This window comes from Thunnus thynnus, chromosome 13 (assembly GCF_963924715.1).
Source record: "Thunnus thynnus chromosome 13, fThuThy2.1, whole genome shotgun sequence".
Lineage (NCBI taxonomy): Eukaryota > Metazoa > Chordata > Actinopteri > Scombriformes > Scombridae > Thunnus > Thunnus thynnus.
The window spans coordinates 3,827,739-3,845,446 of NC_089529.1; the positions used below are offsets into that span (position 1 = coordinate 3,827,739).

The following is a 17,708-nucleotide window of genomic DNA, read 5'->3' on the forward strand; positions in this document are numbered from 1 at the left end:
TGTGGTCAGAGAGGAACCTCCATAATGTCAGAGGTGAATAATGTGACTGACTATCAATTGAATGTGAATGAGATGATCACGGCATGTCTCTAAATGTACCCAATGAAAAGCACTATTAAATCATACTACATTCAGTATCATCGGACATAAACTCTATATGAGCTCCGAGCACTGTCCCAATCACTTCTCACATATAGTACGAGCACAGTTAAGTTGGTGGATATAAATCAAAGTTCTGCAACAGACTACCATGACTTTGACGTCCATGACCATCCAGCACACAGTCATTCCACACTGACCTTGTTCATTATCCGGCAAATGCACCCCTAATCTTCTGAGCTCAGCCAAACAAGAAAGGAAGGTGACATCACACGTGTACAAGGCTGTAGCTATGAGGTGTGTTGTTTTATTGACCTGAGATGCAGTTTACATACCTAAACTGCAAGATATTATTTCAATATTTCACTTTTTACACTTAGTATGTTTAAATTTGGCCCATTTAATACTGAATCGAGGGATTCAGTATATCCCCACAAGAATGTTATTCCTGGCAGTGTTGCAGTGTGAAGGGGGCTTGTAGAAGACAGCCTAGACCATCAGTGCATGTAGGCAACTGATACAATTAAACAGATGAAACAATAGATTAAAAAAATGTTCCTCTGCAGATGTTTTGTTAAAACTACAGTGCTTGGACTCATGATCTCAGTATTTCAAATAAATTTGGGATACCACCCTCTCTATATACAATGTGAGCAGTCAGTCATGTGTGAGTGTCCACTTCAGATAAGAGCATGGCTGTTTTCTCTCTTTTCTCCAACTGCTCTGGGTTTCAAGAGCTCAGAGATAAAAGTTCATCGCTAATTTGATTTAGATACCTTTGGAAAATCATTTGAATTCCTTCATGGATTTTTATGGAATTCATGGAAAGGGACACAACAACAGATGGGCTTGCCTCATGCAAAGCTTACATGTAGCTTGCATAACAATTATCAGAATGACTAACTTGCAAATATGGCCCGACAATTAGGCATATAACTGCATGAGTAAGGCATTGGAAATAGAAACCACCCTAAGGTCACTGGTATTTGGGGAATTACATGTTGCCAATTTAAATGTATGAACTCCTCTGTCTAATCCCTACAGTTTATCCCTTCTAATGCCACGCCATTACAGAAGTATTTGAGATGCTTAAAATATCTGTCATGTAGTTCAGTGTATATGAAAAACAACAGCATTTTTAGTCTTCAGTCATTATCATATATTAAAATATTATCTTTCAGTGTCTGCTTCAATCATACTATCCAATCTGTTTTTTGTTACACATTTCCAAACATTGTAAAGGTAAGAAAATCATTTCATATTTTCACCACTATGCAGCAAGGAAGTGAAATCATAATTCCAAATTTTCTGCACATCTCAACCCATCCGATGTCTCATTTCTACCCTGAATAGAGGTGTAAAACCCTGCAGCAACATACATTTAAGCCACATTTGATTCCTGCTGTGAGAGAAGGTAGCAATGGGCTTGAATGATAAAATTGCGTTGTCAAGGTAACAGGTTGTTCTGAAGACTGCAAATATGTCGTACTGGGGATGCTCCTATACAACATTTCAACTTGCAGCCTCTGTAGCGCTGAACTACTTAAGCTCTGCATTTCATTCCCTCAAAGTCAAGCAGGTAACTGCAGACGTAATATGGTTTGCATTCATAATTCAGAGATATTTAATAACCAATCTATCTTCATCAAAATTATTGAAATTATTCACTGCAAATCTCATTTGCAAAACCAAATCATAGCTGTTGGAAACCTTGAGGTGGCACAGTGATTTCTTTCAAATGATGAATGAGGAAAAAGGTGGAGACTGCTAGAGAATAGAGATACACTGAGGCACCCTTTTACATGGCTCCTGATGTAACCATGGATACCTCTATTTCATGGATGGAGTAATTTTAGCTGGAGTTGGATCTGAAGGATAGATATCACTGTTTCTGCACTGCACATCATATATTATCAGATCTTAAATATCAGATTACGCTCCGGATATATTGAAATACATGTATTCAGTCTCACAGTTCATTTAATGTTTTTAATATGCAGTATATTCCCTGTGATGTTAATTAGACATTCCTGGGTGCACTGCGCAGTGAGCCGCTGACATATGGGGTGTTTTGTTTGCAGGAACAATAGTGCATTCACATATGTGAGGCAGGTGTCAGAGATGCAACGGCTGACCATATATATCATTTAGTAACCAAGTAAACAACAGTTGTGAAAGTCAAGCCTATAGTTTAGATTACATGCCAGGAAGTGACAAACATTCAATTTGAGGAAAATTGCAGAGTTGAGGTCAGTCAGAAAAACAAAATCATAATCATGATTACTGTCATAGCGGTTACTTTCCTGAGGAATACTTTCATATTCTTTATCATTCCACATGAGGATTTGAAGGGTGGAAACTAGAGAGATGTTTTGGAATTGAACATTATTACCAGTAGCAGCAGTCATGCATCAATACATCATTCAAGGACGTGCTATCTTTTATGAATCCCATTTCTGTGTGTGGTGAGAGTGTGGGATAGTACTACTGAGACTTAGCAGTTGAGGAGAGAGCAGGCGAAGTGTCTGCACTGTCAAGGCAACCACGGTAGTGCTGGCCACGAGGGATTAAGAGGAGATGTAGCTAAGATAAAAACAGAGCTGCAGTGAGACGAACTCCACCAGTTTTTAGAAGTCAAGAAACAAGAGACTCGATTGTCAAAGTGTCTGAGAGTCTGAACACTTGCTCGGAAAAATACACATATTTTTTGCCCATTGTTGTCATGACTGTATGGAAAATCAATGAAAACAGACAGTGATGAATAATAATAATGATAATAATAATTATTATAATCTTTATTTATAGAGCGCTCTACAAAACTCGTTACGAATGGTACCAGGATCATTTCTTTAACAATAAAACACAACTATCTAAGTATCAGATAGTGTCAGTATGTCAGGATAGTTTGAATTTATATGTTAAGAAAAAAAAAAAAGACTTATCCACCAGAAACCTTGTCATGCTTTAAAATGGCAATCTTGGACTCAAGCCTCCATATAACTAGCCTATGTGTTTGTCAAAAAGTACAGACATCCAGAGCTTTTCATGCCTGATTGAAATGTAGTAGTGCAGACAGGGCAGTAACAGAGAGTGGTTATATTCAGCCAATTCTAAGCAGATCTATTAAGTAAATGACTGGCACTCAGAGTGTGTGCATGGTGAATGCAGAGGATACAGCAGTTTGCCTCAGTGTAACTCAGGTTTGTCAAATACTCTCTGACTCCACCTGCTGGATTTATTTAGGACTTACATGCACATACTGGCGTAAAAAATCAGCATGTTCACATATTCCTAAAAGGCTGTATTGTAGAGGAAGTATGGTGAACTTCAGCTTTTAAACCCAGCTTCAGTCCCATGTTGAGCCTGTTGAACCTGATGGGGTCCTGTTCTGTGCCCGACCCTCTAAAGCAGATGACTAAAGGTGAAACATTTGATGTTTATGCCAATACACAAATGATTCATATTCAACCATTGTCATGCCAATTGCCCCTCTCCAAGGATTTGAGTCTTTCCTCCAGGAATTACAGTAACAATGTTTAAAAAGCAGGATCTGATCTGAATTCAGTCTACAGTCTTTCTCTTGATAGGATAGCTTGCTAGGGTTGGTTTCTGACAAACTGACCAACTACATTCACAGATTAATCTCTTTCATTTTCAAATTCAGTAGAATGGATGAATAGTGACATTTGACTCGGCAGTTATTTCTGTGACTACTTCAGGCTCTTTTCCATCTGTGGAAACAAAAGCAGTTTTCCTTCTTCTACATAATCCTGATCACAGAACAAAAATGTCCCTGACAGTTTGGCACAATCCATCCTAAGTATAGGGTAATCACCGCTTATATTATCCAATTATCAGAGAATAGGATTTTGTCAAAATAAATGAAAACACAATTTTCTCTCCCTCCTCATTAAGCTGTGTTTAATTATTCAGTGCGGTGCTATCATTTTTAAACATGCCCCAAGTCCATTGGCAAATCTTCAGAAGGATTGTTAGGACCTTTAAACAGCGTTCCAGTTCCTCTATGAAACTGTTTGACTGCCATAAAAATATACTTCTCCAAAGAAATCTTTCATTTAAAGATAGCAAAGTAAAATGGGATGATTTGGGGCAAGAAAAAAACTGCAAGTGGAGCATCAGCTGTCAAATGCAGTGGTTCTCAAATTAGGGTTTATGGACCAACCTAGGACCTTAAAGGAGCTCCATGTGGGTCTCCTGTAAAATGAAGATAAGTAATACTTTTATACTGCAGCTAGTAAAGGATAGGGGAATGAAAAAATGACTGACCTTCCTGATCAGAGGGCTCACACTCTGCGCTTAACCTGCAGTGAGACAGATGATACAGCTCAGATTAGAGTGTCTGAGACAGAACCGTAAACACACAGAAACAATATGATATAATTCACAATCAATATAATGCCAATATATGGTATTCTGTTTATATTCCAGTTTCCTTTTCTTAACCAGATGCATTCTATAGTTATAGCTCAGATATGTTTAATCTTATCTTATAACTGACCATAGCCAACTGGCCAATCAGCTCTGTGTCCAAACTGACATAAAACAACTGCCCTGTTAAGCTCATATACTGCAGACCATTCAGTTACATTCACGCTGAACACACAGTGCTGTAGGCTATATGAAAAACACTTGAACTTGAACACTTGACACTATGAATGACTGAATGATTTTCATATATATGAACATATGATTGTATAGGGAGCAGCATGGCCAGTCAGCAACAATCAGACAAACGAACAAAGACCAATGTTAGGTGAAAATGAGTTTCTCATTACAATAAGCAACTATATCTTTACGTATTTTACCTATATCTATATCTATATTTATTTTGTTAATGTTGGAATTAGGTATTTGGCTCCCTTAACACTGTTATCCATTTCACTATGGCACAGTTTAGTAATAATCATTCAATGTGTTTCCATTACCATTACAAAAAGGACTAAAGGGTGATACTTTACAAATATTACAGCAACACTATTAATCTTAGGAATACTGCATATGATCGTGATACTATAAGAGATAATGACACATAAATCATTGAGCAGAACAGACATAAATCAAGCCCTTACTGAGATCATAAATTTTAGTCAGGTACAGTGGACTGGTAAGTGTTTATTACTGGCACAGTCAGCTGCATGTTATTTGGGTAGAAAAAGCATTTGTTCTCCTTATGTGCTGTGACATGACTTCAAAATAAATGTATATATCTGTGTGGGGGTCAATGTTGAAATTGACTCGCAGAGGCGAAACTATTTAAAGATATATGTTCAGAGGGCTTGCAGTTCACATGGAGTTCAGACACAGCAGACCCATGAAGTACCCTTTGCTCATAGGACAGTATGTATACGAGCCTGGCCAGGCTCCAGAAAGTTCACTGGATATGTCTGGCTGTATAGGAGGTTATGTGTGTAAATGGATATGTTTTATATATTTTGTGCCATTTGCATTCAGTGTTTTAAAATGTGTAACTTTACTTGCTTGGCTAGATGGCAAAATATGACTTAACAGATTGATAGTGGTCGGTTCATTTAACTGCTGTTTCTCATATTTAGAACATATTGGTTTCATTGTAACTGTGCATTATTGCAGGATTATTGTTTACTTCCTAGTGTGAGTATCTGGAATAGTTGAGTAATTTATAAGTCAATACTTTCCTACAAGTAAATATAATCTTTCTAAGTTATCTGTTGGTTGTCCACTTAATTCTCTTATGAGACTAATTATATCAGTATTGATACCCTGTGGACAAAGTTTTATAGGACTTTAACTGATTGTGAATTGTGTGTTATGTTAATATAGTCCATTATTGTGATACATCTGTAATTCTCTACTTCTAGAAACCACAGACATTCACCAAGTCTGAACCTGTAGGTCTACAGTACTGTAGGCTTAAGAAACCTGTGTAGGTGTCTTCCAGTGAATTCTGACAGATACACCACAGTGATTACAAACTCCACAACTTTTACAGTGTTAACCCTTCTGCTATACCCTTCCCTGTGTTTAAACTTGAGTTAAATGTAAAACAGGACAAGTCAAGCTACGGAAACTTTATCATCTATTTATCTATTATCTTTATCATCATCATTTATGACCATCCAGAACAATTTAGACCAGGTCCAGATCAAAAACCACTACAGAGCTGTCAAATCTGGACTAGATTAACAAGGAGACCCCAGAGACTCATTAAAACACCATTTCAGATTTGACAAGTCTAAGTATAGTCTAAGTAAACTGCTGTTTGTTGTTGCTAGTCATGTATCTATTGTTGTTGTTGTTGCTGTTGTTGCTCTACTCCTCTGTGAATATTTGATCTGGACCTAGTCTAATGTGGTCTGGATGGAGAAATATCAGTGAAATCACCCTTTTTTCTGTTTTCACAAATAGAGTAAATGTTTCACAAATCTGAAACTGTGTTTTAATGAGTCTCTGGAGTCTCCTTTTTAATCTAGTCCAGACATGACAAGTCTAAGTATAGTGGGTTTTGATCTGGATGGGGAAAAAAAGCAGTGAGATCACCCTTTTTTCTGTTTTCATGAGCAAAATAAAGGTTTCACAAATCTGAAAGTGGGTTTAAACAGCATTGCTTTTACTACGATGTCTAACACTTTTTCACAAGTGTAACTGGTGAAAATGGAGAATCAGCCGTTAAATATAATTATTTATGTTTCCCTGAACTGCAGTATAGAGAAAGAAATTTAGCTGCATCTAGCAGAACAGACTTAGCAGAAATGGAATACAATATTCATAAGTATGTTTCAATTTCGTTATCTTAGAATGAGCCCTTCATCTCTACACAGGGAGCAGGTCCTCTTCCACAGGAGCGGCCATGTTGCACCACTATGTTTCTACAGTAGCCCAGAACAGAAAAACCAAACACTGGCTCTAGAGAGGGCCTTTCACGAGTTTCGTGGCCACCGTAGGTTCTCCTACATGCTTGGAAGGGGAGTGGAAGGGGAGGGGTATTCAGTTGGCTACAATCAGCCTTGCAACCTATTTTTCCCAGTGGTCACTCATGGTATTGCAGCAAAAAATTTCTCTGTGGCCCAAAGAGTATTTTCCCTATAGACCACCATTGTAAAAGAGACATCTGTAAAACTGTTGACACCTCGAACTACAAACAAGGTCAATTATGACTCTCTATTATGATTTTTTGATCCATGAAGGTTTTATATTTGTAAAACTTTCCTCGAGCTGAGAAAAGCGATCTAAAAATCTGTGACGTCATCACAATGTAAAGTCTATAGGCCTAGCGTAACTCGTGGGCAGGGCCAGCAGTGGAAACACTACTGCGCATATTCAGTGGGCTGCACAATGTGGAAGCAAACCTGGAAGCTAGAAACTTTTTTTGGTGTATGTGCCAGCTGAGCAATTCCTATAGGACTGATTGGGCACCATTTTTAATCCAGTATCCAGCTCTTATAATACATCCATGGTTGCAATCTGCAACCTCACTGCTAGATACCACTAAATCTTACACACTGGTTCTTTAACACCAAATGAGAAGCTAATTTCAGCATTGTGACAATAAATAAGGCATTTCAAGACTTTCAGTCTCTATCAGTGTTTGTCAAAGTCTCAACATCTCAGAAAATCAACAACATACTTACTAATTTTGCTTGGAAAAACAGACACCATCACTTACAAAAAGAAATATGTTCAGTGTCCAAAAAAATGGTGAATATGAATTTTTAAATTTCATTGATTTAAAATAGAATGGATTAAGGAATATCTTAAGGCCCCAAATTCTATTTGGTATTTTATTCCAAACAATGTTTTTAGAAATTTGGGTGGTCTTTATTTTCTACTTACTTGTGATTTTAACATTACCAAATTGCCTATAAAATTATCTAAATTTTATCAACAGGCCATCCTAGCTCGGAATTATGTTATATGCACACATTTTCCCCACACAAAACCATCATATGGAACAATGGAGACATTACTGTTGAAAAAAAAAATCTATCATTAAGCAAAATTGGGTTGATAAAGATACTATTTATGTAAGTGATCTCTTTGATGCCAACGGTCTATTGTTAAGTTATGAGTGATTCCTTCTTGTTAAATCCTTTCCTGTAACAAGAAGAGAATTTAATTATGCAATGAAAACGATTTCTAATGGTCTATTACATCTAATGAAAAGTCATCTTCAGTTTCAAGAAGCACTGAGGATAGAAACCCTTTTGATGATAAATGGTTCTGACATTATGAATGCTAGATGCAACAATAAACATATATGTAAGTCATTCTATGAAAGAAGGAAAATTACTCCTGGAGGAAAGGCTTTTTGGGACAACATTTTTATAGGTATTGAAGTACACACACAATAGACCTACACATCCAACAAATCTATATTTCTCCAAATTCTTAGAATTGAAAACAAATGTAATTTTTGCAACGATGAACCAGAATCTTTAACGCATTTATTTTACCATTGTCTATATTCAGTTACTTCTTGGGCTCGAATGGAAGATTATATATTATGTAAAAGTAATCATAAATCATAAATTTGAGTGTAAAAATGTCATTACATTTTTAGAACATGATAAATATAACATTGAATTCACTGTTCACTTATTGATTCTATATGGTAAATTTCACATACATAAATGTGAATTTAAAGAATATTTTAAACTTATAAACACTAAAAAAAAGTAAAGTGTCAAATTGTATGGTGAACTCTTTAAAGTAGAATAGCATATGTTTTTTAAATCTAATTTTATATTAATGAAGTTCATTTATCCCGATTCTTTTTGAATTATTATTAGTATTTATTTAAACTCCTATTCTTGTTTTTTGTGTACCATTATGTTGAGCACGTCTGCACTATTTGTATAGCTGTGTGTTTTATCAATAAAGATTGAAAAAAAGGACATTAGCCTACATTCTCATTCTGCGCAAGTCCAAAAGAAACATCTGCACTAGATTGACATTAATGATTAGCAGGCATCTCCTATGCTGCACTGACAGATGCAAAGACAGAAACAGTCTCCGCCTCCCTCCTCCTCCCTCCTCCTCTCTGCAGCGTCAGTTGGGGCGTGTTGACGGAGCCTCCTGCCAGCTGAGTTTACAGTGAAACTCCCTCAACCGCTGCCAACAACTTTAAGAGTGCTGTTGCCTTACGGTAAATATATGTGTCGAGTTTTAGATGACTTAAGTGTCATTTTAAGCTACTTTAAACAAACAGTAGAGAGTTAGGTCGTTATTAATCACGTTAATTAACTAGGGTTTTGCTGAATTTGACAGTTAACGTCGTGTGTCCATGTAGCTTGCTTAATGTTAGCTTAGCTAGCTAGCTAGCTGCTGTACAGGCTATCGTCAGTAGCTAAAATCTTGTTACACTGAGATGTTGCACGGTGAGATTGGGTCAACAAAATGGTGAGCTTACCCTGCCATAATGCCAATCTTCGAGTTTAACATTAATATACTGCAGCTAACTTATATGTTTTTTGTTGGATTAGAGCAAGTTACCCAATCTTAACAGTTACTGTACAAGTGTGACATTTTACTTGCTAGCAGGCGTAAAGTTAGAGGTGTCATTGTAAACGTATGGTGCAATAAGACAGCGTCTTGATTTTGGTCTTATTTTTTGGCACTCTGGGTGCGGCATCGAATATTTTCTATACAGGAAACATCTTAAGAGGGGCCAGTGGGTGTGCCACCGATTAGACTTTGTAACGTTATTGAAAGAAAACACAGGACATGCCATTGCTTGATGGATAACAAGCCCAACCAGTGCTGCTTTCGCTTAGCTCATGAAACACTGAACCGGTTAACATAGCACAAACGTGATAAGACCGAATAGTAAACGATGTGTAAAATAGGACATGTTTGTAATGGTTGACAGCATTGCATGTATTGTTTATTTTTAGTTTGCCCTCTACTCCTGCTTTCTGATTCTTACTGTTAGTAGGTCCATTTATTATATTTTCACTAGAACCTGAATTCTGGTTTTGTTAGGGATTTCTTAGACCTATGGCACCATACCATTGAAACCAAACACATCTCCTTTGAGAGGACAAACTACAGCACTTTGGAATTAAGACTTATTACGTAATTAAGTTAATTACTGTTGCCAGTTTTGTTACTGAAATCATTTTCCAGCTCATTATGCATTTCTTCAAGTGATCACTCCCACCATAATTGCAAATCATTTTATTCCACTTACTCTATAGATAAAACCATGGTGCTAGGTCTTTAATCAACAAATGTTTTCAATAAACTGGACTGAGGTGGTGTTTGTGGTGCAAAGCTTTTGCCTAATTATGTTGCGTTTTACATTCACAGTTGACAGAAGATGTTTTTTGCCAAAAAATTCATTGGTGGCATCATTGATGTTGTCAGGTGAGAATCAGCATAATGTACCTGTCCCAACCAAAAAAGGTGGTTTGTGTTTTAACTTTCTTCATCTCTGATCCCGTCTTTGTAGCAACATCGACCCAGCCCAGTTTGTGCCTTCTGATCCTGTAAGTGACAGACATTATTTTATTAACTTTATCTGTTTGTCACTGTACTCCTAACTCAGTGTTTGACAGTGTTTCTAATGTTTGCTGGTGACTCCATCCTGCAGCCTCCACCACGCAGGCCACTTGCATATGCAGAGCAGCATGAGAGCGATGAGGAGAAACAGTTCCGCAGAGTCTTCCAGCAACTAGCCGGAGAAGTGAGTGTACCTTTCTGTCTCTTCTCTTTTAATTTCTGGTGTTTTTTTTGCAGAAACCACACTATTCCATTTCATATAAACAAGAAGACCTACATTTGTTTTAACTGTTTAAAGTTATTAAGATTTCAGTCCTGGTTGGTTTGGTTACACCCGTGGTTTAATACTAGAGCAAACACTTAAGTTTGTAGCTACTCCTACTCCAACCAAACAAACTTGCATTGGCTTAATGAAGAAGTCAGTCAGAAATAATTATAACTGTGATCTAATTTCATGCGGCACAGAGCGTGAGTAATTTTCCACGCAACAGCAGGGCTCAGTAAAGTTGGTTACGGAGGAGTCGGAGGGATGTTGCTGCATCTCTTCATGTAACAGCTCGTTGTGGCTGCTGCTTCTTGTTTCATTACTGTCTTGCAAAAATCAAAAATGCTCCGGCAAAATCTCTTATTTTTTTAGACGTATTTTTTTGCAGTGACAAACACATTACATTTTCTGCAGCACTGTGGTTCACTGTGGTTTTCCAGTTGAACACTCTTAATGTGTAGCAGCAACAGAAGGAAGTTCCATTTGCTTTGAACTTAACACAGCTCTGATACAGTGTAAAGAGAGTGCACAGTAAACAGTGTTATCATTGAAATAACATTGTGCTTGATTACTTGCCATGCATCTTTTTCCTGTAATCCCTCATCGTAAGGTAGGAAATTCAAATCCAGTGTGGGAACGGCGGACTCCACCACTACAGTGGTGGAGTCCGCCACTACTTCACTACATACAGTGAAGGGCTATTGCAGAAAAAACTCCAAGCATAACTTTGGGTTTGATTTAATGTATTGCAACTTTAAAGAGTTTTTCTCCACCATCTGTTTTGTTACACCATCCAATTGTGTTTCTGCAGGCTTTTTGATGTTTGCACTTTTGAATATTTGTCGTTTAGGACATGGAAGTGAGCCCAACTGAGTTGATGAACATCCTAAACAGAATCGTTACAAAGCGTAAGACATGTTCTTGTGTGTCATATTTAGAATTCATTTCTTGCAGTAAACATTTATTGTCTTGTCTTTTTTACTCAGTCTGCTCTGATTCAGTCCTTCACAGTATTTACACATTTTTATTTATATTAAAAAGAGATACACTACATGGTGAATGTTTTTTCTCTTATATTTTAGATGGAGACCTGAAGACAGATGGTTTCAGCATTGAGTCTTGCAGGAGCATGGTGGCAGTCATGGATGTATCCTTTCTATCATTACTAGGCTTTATGTGTTGTGTAAGCCAAGTGATAGCATGAAGCTGACAGTGACAGCACAGTAAAAATACACAGAACAGAACAAATACATCAACTGTTGGCTATAAAAAGGGACATGTTGGTTCAGCAGACTCCATCACACCCACAGTTTATGAAGACTGCCATGATTTGGTCATCAGAACAGATTTTCGCAGTCAGGCCAAGTCTGCGCTCAGTTTGGCCTGTAGCGTTTATGACCTTGAAATATGTGAGGATTTAACACTGAGCAGATATCAGTTTCCTCAGGCATGCTGCTTCAAAAGTACAGGGGCCCTGATCACAAAAGTATGTAAACACAGGGTTCATAGCTCTGTAATGTAAGCTGGAAGTGAGCTGTGTTTTTGATATTTAAGCTAAATGAAAGTTATGTTATTCTTGTCATTTGTAGTGCAAACCACAGCTGCAGAGTTGTGAACAAGTCAGACAAAAACTTTACATGCTTTCCCTACTGTGACCTCTGCACTGCACGTATGAGGAAGCTACATAAAAATTCACCTTAAGCAAATATAGTGTGTAGTAGTAATGCAAATGTAAAGCTGCAGCAAAAGAAGACTGTTGTCCTTAATGCTGTTTCAGAGTGACAGCACTGGAAAACTGGGATTCCATGAATTCAAACACCTCTGGAACAATATAAAAAAATGGCAGGCAAGTACAGCGGGCCCATTTTATTTGTCCTACACATCTGTTTCTGTGTTGCACTGGTACATTCCTGTGGGCAGAGTTAATTATCTCCAGTAACAGTGAACACAGAAAACTACTGTAGATTTAGCAAAATGACATCTATTTATCAAGATTATGAAGGACTATGATTTGAATGTACAGTGTGCCAAACTCCTCCTTATTTTGAATAACTACCATGTTTTACATCAGATTAATCTGACCACTGTTTACTGTAGGACACGTTATTTAAATTGGCTTCACACTGGAACAGATCATTTCATCTCCTGTCAAATGAACTCTGTCAATGAGGTGACACATGTATTTGGTGCTAGTTGATTAAGCTTTACAGTAGAAGAAAAACACACCTTCATTATTATTATTATAATCTTATTGTAACATGAATAAAAAAATATATAATTTTTTATTTAGTCTATTTAGGTTGTTGGAAAGAAACTCTTTTTTTCTTTGAGTCTTTATATGTTGTGAATCAGCTTACCAGGAATTTATTTTTTTTATTGTTTAGGGAGTGTACAAGTCCTATGACGCAGATGGTTCTGGTGTCATAGGTGCAGATGAGCTACCCACCGCTTTCAGAGCTGCTGGTGAGTCGCCCCCCCAACCCCCCCATATTGTTGCTTAAATGTTTGCTCAGCTACTGAAAAAATGAAAGCAAAACAAAACTTGATTAATACCAGTAATAACTGCCACAGATAAAGCAATAGCCATAGATGCAGGAAGATCTTGCAAAAGGACCTTTGATTAACTATCAGTAGTCATGTGGCTGTGTTTTTAAGATAGATAGTATTGGATGTTGATAGTTCTATGGTAAGCCAGACACCTACATGTAATTATGATAATCTCTCCATTATTATGCCAAATGTATAACTTGTGAGGTTATGTTTATCATTGTCATTGATAGATATAGGCAGCCAGTCAAATGTAGTATAATTATAAGTAAATAATAGTTTAAATAAAAATTCGATAGGGATACTTGCAAATGGTTCCAGAATTACTTGTGTGACAGATGTCAGCGTGTGAGAATGAGGGAGCCCAGTCTGGATTCTCGCCTGTTACTAAGGGTGTGCCTCAGGGATCCATTCTGGGCCCTGTCCTGTTCACCATTTATATTGATGAAATTGTGTCTTCCCTACATGGCTGCCAAACCCATCTGTACGGATGATACTATTTTACACTGTATCGCTGATTCTGTTCAATTAGCCATCGAGAAAACACAACATTCCTTCATTAATCTCAGACTGATACTTAACACAAATAAAAACCAAATTTATGATTTTTTTCAATATCCAAAAACTCAGACTAGAGTAATCTGCATATCTCTACTATCAATGATTCAAACACCGAAAGGGTTACAGAATACAAATACCTTGGCATTTGGCTCGACAACAAATTTGTCAAGCCAGATACCAATTCGTTGGGGATGTAATTTCCAGAAATGCTGCTGGTTCCACACTTGGGCCTTTAGACTCAATTTACCACTCAGCCCTGAGATTTATTACTCGTGATGGCTACAATACTCACCACTGTATCCTCTGTGATAAGGTCGGCTGGCCTTATCTGACTGAGTGACGCAATAATCACTGGTATCTGTGTATGTATAAAGTCCTGACCGGAAAATAACCATCACACATCACATCTCTGTTGCACTGGAACTCTGGTCCACTTCTAAACCGCTCCAGTGACTGTCTGGCTCTTCAGGTACCTTGTGTCTGGACTGAACTTGGAAAGACTACTTTTAGTGTTGGTGCAGCAAACTCATGGAACCTCTTGCAATTTTAACCTAAAACTGAATACTCTCATACCTCTTGGACACTTCAGGAATATAATTGATAATCATTCTCTGCCTGTCTTTAACTGGTTTTCCATTTGTAATCTCGGCATCATTGTAAATAAGGGTCGCCCTCAGTGGTTTTCCGAGAATCTTAAATAAAGGTTGAAATGAAATGTTTCTGAACTCTGTAAAAAGCCTAATCTTTGAGCTGCGGTGTAATGGGTTAATGATTTGAATATCACACCAGTTATTTGAATATATTTGTGTTAAGCAGCCTGTCTGCATGGACTCTTTGTGTAAATTCTGTTTAATCATAAAATCACAGTGGCTTCATTTGTTTACCTCCTCCTCAGGCTTCCCCCTCAATGACCAGCTGTTCCAGATGATCATTCGCAGATACAGCGATGAAAATGGGAACATGGATTTCGACAACTATATCGGCTGCCTTGTGAGGCTGGATGCCATGTGCCGTAAGTTTCAAAGAGCATAAACTAAATTGATTTTGTGGTTAGTGGCACAGCTTTATCTGTGTGATAAGAATGATTGTCTTGAAATCTAATCTCATAAATTGAAGGTGTAGTAGGCTTAATATCTTCTCTGATTCAGGTGCCTTCAAAACCTTGGATAAGGATAACAACGGGACTATCAAAGTCAATATTAAGGAGGTAAACTCATGTCATTTTAAATATCAGTGGGTTTTCAAACTTTTAAAAGCATTAGATTCAGTTGATAGGAACAGTTCACTGTTTTCATGATGTCGTCTTCTCTGCTCTTGTCTTTTCAGTGGCTTCAGTTGACCATGTACTCCTGAGTCCGGACGATGCCTCTCATGCTTGTTTTATGGAACCACTTTGTTCGTTTACACAATACAAAATATTTTCTCGACCTTCCCTACAACTTATCGTGTCACTCAGCAAATCTGTTGTGTGTGCAGGTTTATTTTGAATGTTAATGCAATGTCTGGTGTCACCGTTACATATTACTTGTAAGACTGTATTATAACTTGGAAAAAGCACAAACCTGCACTCACAATGGTACCTATAGTTGAGGGTAAAAAATAAATGGCACTGAATGCTCTGGACAACTATTTAGCCAACATGATAGTACAGAATGTTGAATTGTTATCATTTTGTCAGCTTTTTTGGCATCGGCTCTTGATCGACTTCATGCCCACAAATCCAAATGGCATGAGAAGAGGCGGGCCAACACCAATATGCTTTACACCGTGACATTTGTGAAAAACCTAATGTGAAAGCAGGAAGCTGTTTGTTTGTATTTGGGGCCAGTTTCACAAAGATACAGTATGTTGGACTGGTTAGACTATTTTAATGCCAAAATGCTGAAAGGTTGGAAAGTTTCACAAAAATAAAGACTGACATTTTAAAGCCTAATAGTGACCCACCTTAACCTCAGGCTATCTCAGAACAATCAATTATTGTCACAGCTGACAAAAACTGGAAAACCTACTTTTAGTTGGAGTCAACAGCATGAAGCTGTAGCCTGGTCGGCTATGTTTTTTAGCATTTGAATTGCCACTCACACAGTTGTGACACCTATTTTGCCAAAGTTGAGCTGTGTGGGCATGTACAGTATAGCTGCTTGATTGACGTCTCCATCTCTATGCTGTTTTGTTGCACATATCAGGGCAACATCATTTATATTCGTACATATTTGCAAATTCTCAGAAAAGCTCCATCTAAGTTCAACCTGAGCAGAGGTCTAACCAGCTTTCAGAGTAACTGAGGTCACCTGCAAGGATGTACATGGCCTTTAGGAGAGTCCAATTTAAAGGCTCAGCATAACTGCAGGTGTTTTCGGGATTTATGGCTGAACAGATTTCTGCTCAAGTTAGTTGGAGCTATTCTGAGAATTACATGAGGTCACCTAAGAATGTATATTGTCCCAACCCAACAAGTTTAACACAACAGGAGTGCTGGGGGATGGTAATCATGCCCTCACAGCCCTGAGGAGAGGTCTAACTGATAAAGCTATACATATATCTGAGGTCTCACCATCTTTTAGACCTCATTTATATTTGGTGTCTTTGTGAAATTGTCCCCAAGTCCACTGACCAGACAGTTCACCATTTTTGGTTAAACCTTCAAGAAAATTTAGGCAGATGTTATGATAGATTATATAGATTATGGTTCATTTGCACCAGAGTCTATTGCAAGCAAATCATTGTTTACTGACCTGTACACTCCATTATTTTGCATCAGAGTTCCGCTGTTTATGTTTATGCCTAGAAATCTGGAATCCTAATGTCTACAGCCGCTAGAAAATATCTAAAATGCCTAAAAATCCCAAACTTTGTTTCAAGTTACCTAATATCAATGGTTGTTTGTTAATATAAATATCCACTATATTCCAGCCCTATATTTCTTCTGTTATAGTAATGTACATTAACACAGTAAGAGACAATGTTTTGTTTGAGCACGCTGATACTGTGCCGTTTAATACTGGTAGTGCAACTTAGCCATAGCAGCTTACTGGTTACTTCTACTTATCACTGTGTACTTATTGAAAATTTCTGCACCAGATAACGCGAGGACAATGTGTGAATTCATAATATATAACAGATGTGTATGCCACTAATGCATGCAGCCACTAGTAAAGATGCCATTATTAGAGGTTTTTAACAATGTTCTAGCCACAGTCATTCAACTGCTTGGCAAAAATAAATACTTGTGCTGTTTTTGGAATAAAAAGGGTATGATAAATGTGTCTTATTTTTTGACGCACTGCTGACAATTAGATCGCTGGCTACGTTGAGTTGTTACTCAGTGACTAATGAATTCATAGTTTGGCTGGACTGGGCTCTGCTTCTGCACCATTCAGATCAAGCATTTTGTCAGAATTGGCAAAAGTCATTTGAAATGGAACAATGCCAATTTTCAGCCACTTAATAGTGACGTTTGGCTTAAGGGAGTTATGATTGCCAAGATGCTTCAACTAATTATATTTATAATGTGAATTCTTACCTCCTGCATATTATACTTCATTGAAGCCACTAAATCACAACCTCGAGAATAAAAGTAGATAATAGTGGGAATTTAACATTTTAAATCCTCTATTTGATTTCAAGGTGTTAATATAGAGGAGGAGTGTATCCTTGAAAGGTTTTTAAAATTCATTGACATTGATAAAAAAAAAACCCAGATATAGTGTCATATCTGCAAAAGCTTAGTGAATATCAG

General features: G+C 37.4%; 1 protein-coding gene across 1 annotated transcript; it reads left to right on the forward strand.

Moving 5' to 3' along the window:
* Positions 1-9,077: 9,077 nt before the first annotated feature.
* Positions 9,078-17,233, forward strand: capns1a (calpain, small subunit 1 a). The gene is made up of 11 exons (XM_067607326.1): positions 9,078-9,241; positions 10,405-10,461; positions 10,547-10,583; positions 10,688-10,780; positions 11,712-11,769; positions 11,944-12,008; positions 12,639-12,711; positions 13,250-13,324; positions 14,865-14,981; positions 15,118-15,176; positions 15,296-17,233. Exons 2-11 carry the CDS (start codon positions 10,415-10,417, stop codon positions 15,320-15,322), a joined length of 651 nt encoding a protein of 216 aa, XP_067463427.1. The 5' UTR covers positions 9,078-9,241; positions 10,405-10,414; the 3' UTR covers positions 15,323-17,233.
* The last annotated feature ends 475 nt before the right edge of the window (positions 17,234-17,708 follow it).